At 62.6% G+C, this 7,139-nt stretch overlaps 1 protein-coding gene across 1 annotated transcript in view; it reads left to right on the top strand.

The window, feature by feature from the left end:
- Positions 1–788: 788 nt before the first annotated feature.
- The window catches only part of NPR2 (natriuretic peptide receptor 2), a 7,157-nt gene continuing 806 nt past the window's right edge, over positions 789–7,139 (top strand). The window contains exons 1-21 of the mRNA XM_014952460.1: positions 789–810; positions 1,375–1,574; positions 1,670–1,783; positions 2,065–2,200; positions 2,291–2,385; positions 2,494–2,626; positions 2,741–2,825; positions 2,924–3,044; positions 3,555–3,629; positions 3,795–3,872; positions 4,006–4,110; positions 4,379–4,450; positions 4,531–4,690; positions 4,772–4,927; positions 5,009–5,177; positions 5,294–5,440; positions 5,629–5,752; positions 6,203–6,271; positions 6,570–6,744; positions 6,822–6,920; positions 7,018–7,109. Of these exons, the coding sequence (XP_014807946.1) occupies positions 789–810; positions 1,375–1,574; positions 1,670–1,783; positions 2,065–2,200; positions 2,291–2,385; positions 2,494–2,626; positions 2,741–2,825; positions 2,924–3,044; positions 3,555–3,629; positions 3,795–3,872; positions 4,006–4,110; positions 4,379–4,450; positions 4,531–4,690; positions 4,772–4,927; positions 5,009–5,177; positions 5,294–5,440; positions 5,629–5,752; positions 6,203–6,271; positions 6,570–6,744; positions 6,822–6,920; positions 7,018–7,109 (2,427 nt within the window). The remainder of the gene's footprint in view (positions 811–1,374; positions 1,575–1,669; positions 1,784–2,064; positions 2,201–2,290; positions 2,386–2,493; positions 2,627–2,740; positions 2,826–2,923; positions 3,045–3,554; positions 3,630–3,794; positions 3,873–4,005; positions 4,111–4,378; positions 4,451–4,530; positions 4,691–4,771; positions 4,928–5,008; positions 5,178–5,293; positions 5,441–5,628; positions 5,753–6,202; positions 6,272–6,569; positions 6,745–6,821; positions 6,921–7,017; positions 7,110–7,139) is intronic.

Below are 7,139 nucleotides of genomic sequence, written 5' to 3'. Positions count from 1 at the left end.
GGAGCTGGGACCCCAGTCCTGGGGCGCAGGTCTTCCTTGCTGTCCCCAGCCCCTCCCCAGGCTGCGGATCCAGCCGGGGCGCTGGGCCCCATGCAGAAGGGCTGCGCTCTGGGGCCGATGCCCGAGCGTGACATTCCTCCACTGCCGCTGCCGACTCCTCCATTGCTCAATCCCGGGTTCCCAGCCAGGCTGGCTGGAGCGGGGGCCCTGGTTTTCCGGGGGGAGGGAGGAGGCAGTGTCAGGATCCTCAGCAAGGGCGAGGAGGGCCCCTGCTTGGGGGGGTTCCGGACACTCTCGGGCGCCCGTCCCCATGGCCCGCGGTGCCCTGTGCCAGCCCCATGCCCACTCCATGCAGCACCCGGGTGGCAATCCCATGGGGGCTGGCTGAGCCACCGACAGTGGGTGGGGGACGCGTGGGGCGGCCGGCCGGGGCCCAGGCACCCCCTTGCTCCGTGGGTCGCACCAGTGAGATGCTCTGTTTCCAATTAACGCCGGCGGCCGCCGAAGGTGCTGGAATCCAGGAACCTGCGCATTCCTGCCGCACGGCCAGCCGGCCACGAACCCAAACATGGGTTTGTTCATTCCCCAGGGGCCTCCGGCGTACAGCCCCGACGCCTTCCCCGACCCTCCCCGTCCCCTGGCTGGGGCTGGCAGGGGGCTGATGCCAGGATCGCCACCCCCTTGGGTGGCTTTAGCTGGAGAGGGGCGCGTGGGGTCTGCCCGTGGGATGCCTGCCTCATATTTTGGAGCAAGGGTTCCCCTCTTCCCCTTTCCCTCTTCAGCCCAAGATGGCTGATGGGGCACAAGGGGGTGAGGTGGGCTCTGTGGCCATGGGGCATGTGGCATGAGAAGGCAGTGAGCCCAGCACCGCACCATCCTCCCCACAGCCCCCACCGTGCATGCCCACAGGGTTGCTGTGCCCTGTCACCCCAAGGGAAGGCTTCCTGCCCCTACAACTACCTGAAAGGAGGGTGTAGAGAGATGGGGATCAGTCTCTTTTCTCAAGTTGCAGGCGACAGGACATGAGGAAATGGCCTCAAGTTGTGCCAGGGTAGGTTCAGGCTGGATATTAGGAAAAATTTCTTCACTGAAAGGGGTATCAGCCTTTGGAATGGGCTGCCCAGGGAGGTGGTTGAGGCCCCATCCCTGGAGGTGTTCAAAAGACGGGTTGATGAAGTGCTGGGAGGTATGGTTTAGTGATGATGCTCCTTGTTTGTTGTGTGGGTATCTATTTTTGTCAGTTAGGTTGACGGTTGGACAAGATGATCTTTAAGCTCCCTTCCAACCTAGAAGATTCTGTGATTCTGTGCCTGAGTGGGCTGGCCCGGAGTGGGGTGGCATCCGTCCCCCTTATGTCCCGTGTCTCCCCGGCAGTGGTGTATCTCTGCGGGCCACCCGAGATGCTGCGGCAGATCATGCAGCTGGCGCAGCGGGAGAACCTCACCAACGGCGACTACGTCTTCTTCTACCTGGACGTCTTTGGGGAGAGCCTGCGGGGCGACTCTACCCGCGACCCCTTCAAGCCCTGGCAGCAGAGCCCGGGCCAGGACTCGGGGCTGCGTGAGGCTTTTCAGGTGAGCTGTGCCTACCTGCCAGGGGACAGGGATGGGGAACCCCCTCCCCCAGCCTGGCCCTGTTCTTTGAAGCAAAGTGCTGTGCTTGGTCGCAGATGGTGCTGGTGATCACCTACTACGAGCCCCAAAACCCCGAGTACCAGCAGTTCCAAACCCAGCTCATCCTGCGAGCTAAGCAGAAGTTTGGAGTGCAGCTCAACTACTCCCTGGTGAGTGAGTCCCTCTCTGTGATGGGGCAGTGGGGACCCTCCCTGTGGGGCTGTGGCATTTCACCAGAGTGCAGAGAGTGGGACACGACCACGGGCAATGCCAGAGAGACCATCCCTGGTGGCAACAAGCAGGGGCAGTACCATCCCCACAGGGTGGGTGCACGGCCCCGGTGTGGGGCTACGGGGCCGTGGGTGGGTGCATGGCCCCAGTGTGGGGTTCGTGTGGCTGGGGTACCCCCGTGCGGGTGGCCAGAGGTGCACTGAGGTCTCCCACCCCGCAGATGAACCTGGTGGCGGGGTGTTTCTATGATGGGATGCTGCTGTATGCCATGGTGCTGAACGAGACCCTGCGGGAGGGCGGCTCCAAGAAGAATGCCACCCACATCATTGAGAAGATGCGGGACCGAAAGTTCCAGGGTAAGGAATTGGTCTGTTGGTTGGGATTGCTGTGCCAGGGGGGCAGTGGGACCTCGCCCCCATCCCACCTGGGTCTCGCTTCTCCCACAGGGGTGACGGGGCTGGTGAGCATGGACAGCAACAATGACCGGGACACTGACTTCAACCTATGGGCCATGGGCGACACCGAGAGCGGGCAGTATGAGGTGGGGGCTGGCACCGGGATCCTGCCAGCATCCAGGACTAGGGGACGGGATGCTGCCGGCCGGGGGGGTGAAGCTCTGTGGGGGGAAGCTCAGCTCTCTCTGCCGTAGGTGGTGGGACACTACTCGGGTGTGGAGAAGCAGATCCATTGGCTGGGACGACCCATCCCCTGGGTGAAGGGGGCCCCTCCTTTGGATAACCCGCCCTGCGTCTTTGATGTGGATGATCCCTCCTGTGATAAAAGTGGGTGTTCTGGGTCCCCAGGTCCCTTGGTTCCCAGCATCCTTCCCTGTGGGTGCATGGGAACCTGGTACCCATGGCCAGCCGGGCCATACTGACACCCGCTCCTTCCTGCAGCTCCCCTCTCCATGCTGGCTATCGTGGCTTTGGGCACTGGCCTCACCTTCGTCATGTTTGGCATCTCCAGCTTCCTCATCTTCAGGTCAGTCAGGGCTTGGGGAGCCTTTGCCTGGGCATTGGTCACCTTCCAGCATGACGGGAGTGGGGGAGGTGGGGTCCTGACTCTAATGTGGCCCCCAGGAAGCTGATGCTGGAGAAGGAGCTTGCCAGCATGCTCTGGAGGATCCGCTGGGATGAGCTGCAGTTCGGGAGCCCCGAGCGATACCACAAGGCAGCAGGCAGCCGGCTCACCCTGTCCCTGGTGAGACCTACCAGCCCTGGGTCACCACCTTCCTCCTGCCCCTGTGCCTCCCTCCCTCCCTGCACCACACTCCTCCCTTGCTGATCCCCTACAGGACCCTCTGTTCCTACAGAGCCACAGCCCCGTTCAATCTATCCCCTACAGAACCCTCCCTTGCTACAAATACTCTTCATCCCCTACAGAGCTACACTTCTTCCATCCCCTGCATGACCCACCATCCCCTGCAGAGCCATGCTTGATCCATCCCTGACACAGCCCTGAGTTCCCTACAGAGCACCATACCTCATCAAGCCCCTCCGTGACCCTCCATCCACACAGCCACACCTTATCCATTCCCTGCAGTACGCCATACCTCACCCTATAGGCTTCACCCTCCCTACAGAGCATATGTGCTGACCCTTCAGAGCTCATCCTGCACCATCCCCTGCACACCTCTGGGTGTCCCTGCCATGCTCTGTTGGTGACTGGGTGCCCTGGGGTACCCATTCCTCACCCCTTCCCTCTCCACAGCGTGGCTCCAGCTACGGCTCCCTGATGACCACCCACGGCAAGTACCAGATCTTTGCCAACACCGGCCACTTCAAGGTCAGTGGGGCAGGTGGGGAGCTGAGTCCTCCCCCCTGCATCCCCCAGCCCTGTTGGGGTGCTCCCCCTTGGCTGCACCCCTATCCCGCGGGATGCTGTCACCTTCTTCCCCTCACCAAATCTGCCCAGCGGGCTCTGACCTCTTCCCCCTCCCTGACACCCCAGGGCAACGTGGTGGCCATCAAGCACATCAACAAGAAGCGCATCGAGCTTACACGGCAGGTGCTCTTCGAGCTGAAACACGTAGGTTTGGGGTCTGAGCTGGGGTGGGCACCACCTGCTTGGGGGCACAGGGGCCAGTCATGGCAGTAGAGGGGGCTGGTGGGAGCAGCCGTGTGTCTCCCCCCACAACGTCAGTGCCATCTTCCACCTCCAGATGCGGGACATTCAGTTCAACCACCTGACCCGCTTCATTGGGGCATGCATCGACCCCCCCAACATCTGCATCGTCACCGAGTACTGCCCGCGGGGCAGCCTACAGGTAGGGGGGACTTGGGGGTACCAGGGGTGACACTTAGACACACCAGGCAATAGAGCTGGGCTGGGTGTCGAGGATAGGGTTGTAGATGCTGGTGGCCACCCAAGCCCCACGAGACTCACAGTAGAGCTGCCCAAGCAGGTGTCAGAGGCCAGTGGAGGGGAAGGGGTGGGTGCCATGGAGCCTCCTGCAGCTGGGTGCTCCATGAGTCTGGTGCCAGTGCCACCACTCCCTGGGTGCTTGGTGGGGTCCACTCAATGTGCTGCCTCAGGATGTCTTGGAGAATGAGAGCATCAACCTGGACTGGATGTTTCGCTACTCCCTCATCAACGACATCGTCAAGGTACCCAAATGAGGTGCACGAGGGGCTGGGGGGTGGGTGTGCCTGAGGGATACCAGCTTCACCATGTCCATCTCTCTCAGGGAATGGCCTTCCTGCACAACAGCATCATCGGCCACCACGGCAGCCTCAAGTCATCCAACTGCGTGGTGGACAGCCGCTTTGTGCTGAAGATCACCGATTATGGGCTGGCCAGCTTCCGCTCATCCTGCGATGGCGAGGACACCCATGCCCTCTATGCCAGTGAGTGCCCACTGCTGGGGACTGGGGGTCCAGGGGGATGGAGTGGCCCTGCCTCACCACCCCATGGCCATGTCCCACCAGAGAAGCTATGGACAGCTCCAGAGCTGCTGCAGAAAGGGCGCCTGCCCACCCCGGGCATGCAGAAAGCCGATGTCTACAGCTTTGGCATCATCGTGCAGGAGGTCGCCCTGCGCAACGGCCCCTTCTACATCGAGGGCATGGACCTGAGCCCCAAAGGTGAGGGTAGGGGGACAGGTGTGGGGTGGTGCCCTCCCTGCTAGGGAGGTCTGGTGCTCACCGTTGGCCACCCCCTGGCAGAGATCGTGCAGAAGGTGCGTAACAGCCAGAAGCCCTTCTTCCGCCCCTCCATCGACATCGGGGTGCACAGCGAGGAGCTGGCGGTGCTGATGGAGCGCTGCTGGGCGCAGGAGCCGGCCGAGCGCCCCGACTTCAGCCAGATCAAGATCTTCATCCGTAGATTCAATAAGTGAGTGGCTGGCCAGTGAGGAAGGTGGCCCTGGGCGGGAGCGGGGACAGCCATGGGGGGTGGTGGTTTTTGGGGGGCACCTCTTCTCGCGGTGCCAGCTGCCTGCACCCTGGCAGGGAGGGCAGCACCAGCATCCTGGACAACCTGCTGTCACGCATGGAGCAGTACGCCAACAACCTGGAGAAGCTGGTGGAGGAGCGGACACAGGCCTACCTGGAGGAGAAGCGGAAGGCGGAGAACCTCCTCTACCAGATTCTGCCCCAGTGAGAGGGGGATAGACGGGAGCATGTGGGTCTGGGGGTTGGCATGGGGTCAGCGTGCACCTGCTGCCGTGCAAGCATGGGGGTCTGTGGGTGGCTCTCCGTGCTGGTGCAGGGCAAGGGACATGGAGGTGGGGGGGATGAGGGGTTTGGGGTGGGAGGCCACCCCCATCCCCCTGTGTGCTCCCCAGCTCTGTGGCAGAGCAGCTGAAGCGTGGGGAGACGGTGCGGGCCGAGGCTTTCGACAGCGTCACCATCTACTTCAGCGACATCGTGGGCTTCACTGCGCTCTCGGCAGAGAGCACCCCCATGCAGGTGAGAGCAGGGCTTGGGGGGCAGCCCCCCTGTGGCACTGATGTGGGGTGAGGGGTTATACCCTGGCAGTGGCATCCCTGGGGCTGGAGGGGACACGCATCATCCCAGCCCCACACGCACCCTCGCTACATCCAGGTGGTGACGCTGCTGAACGACCTCTACACTTGCTTTGATGCCATCATTGACAACTTTGACGTCTATAAGGTGAGGAGGGTGTGTGAGCAGGCACAACCTTCTGAAGTGGGGTGGGTGACCATCTACTTCAGCGACATCGTGGGCTTCACTGCGCTCTCGGCAGAGAGCACCCCCATGCAGGTGAGAGCAGGGCTTGGGGGGCAGCCCCCCTGGGGGACTGATGTGGGGTGAGGGGTTACACCCTGGCAGTGGCATCCCTGGGGCTGGAGGGGACATGCATCATCCCAGCCCCACACGCACCCTCGCTACATCCAGGTGGTGACGCTGCTGAACGACCTCTACACTTGCTTTGATGCCATCATTGACAACTTTGACGTCTATAAGGTGAGGAGGGTGTGTGAGCAGGCACAACCTTCTGAAGTGGGGTGGGTGAAGCGAGGAGCCTGGGGTTGTACCCACTCCCCCTGATCCCGCAGGTGGAGACTATTAGGGATGCCTACATGGTGGTGTCGGGGCTGCCGGTGCGCAACGGGAAGCTGCACGCCCGTGAGATCGTCCGCATGGCCCTGGCCCTGCTTGAGGCCGTCAAAACCTTCAAGATCCGGCACCGGCCGAATGACCAGCTGCACCTGCGCATGAAGCGAGGAGCCTGGGGTTGTACCCACTCCCCCTGATCCCGCAGGTGGAGACTATTGGGGATGCCTACATGGTGGTGTCGGGGCTGCCGGTGCGCAACGGGAAGCTGCACGCCCGTGAGATCGTCCGCATGGCCCTGGCCCTGCTTGAGGCCGTCAAAACCTTCAAGATCCGGCACCGGCCGAATGACCAGCTGCACCTGCGCATCGGCATACACACGGGTGAGCCCCCGGCACCGCGGCTCGGGGATGCTCTGCTGCCCGTCCTACAGCAGCCCCGGGCATCTCTGTGCCTGCAGGTCCCGTGTGCGCCGGAGTGGTGGGTCTGAAGATGCCGCGGTACTGCCTGTTCGGGGACACGGTGAACACCGCGTCCCGCATGGAGTCCAACGGCCAGGGTGAGCCATGGGGCTGGCAGCTGGGGTCTGGCCCCACGGGTCGTGTGTCCCGCTCCTGAACCCAACCGTGTCCCTTTTGCCCCTCTGTGCCACCCAGCCCTGAAGATCCACGTCTCGTCCACCACAAAGGAAGTGCTGGATGAGTTTGGCTGCTTCGAGCTGGAGTTGCGTGGGGATGTGGAGATGAAGGTGAGGGCATGGGGACTTCGGTGGGATGCC

Source organism: Calidris pugnax, unplaced genomic scaffold, assembly GCF_001431845.1.
Source record: "Calidris pugnax isolate Ruff unplaced genomic scaffold, ASM143184v1 scaffold220, whole genome shotgun sequence".
Classification (NCBI taxonomy): domain Eukaryota; kingdom Metazoa; phylum Chordata; class Aves; order Charadriiformes; family Scolopacidae; genus Calidris; species Calidris pugnax.
This window is presented reverse-complemented; position numbering and strand designations above follow the sequence as displayed.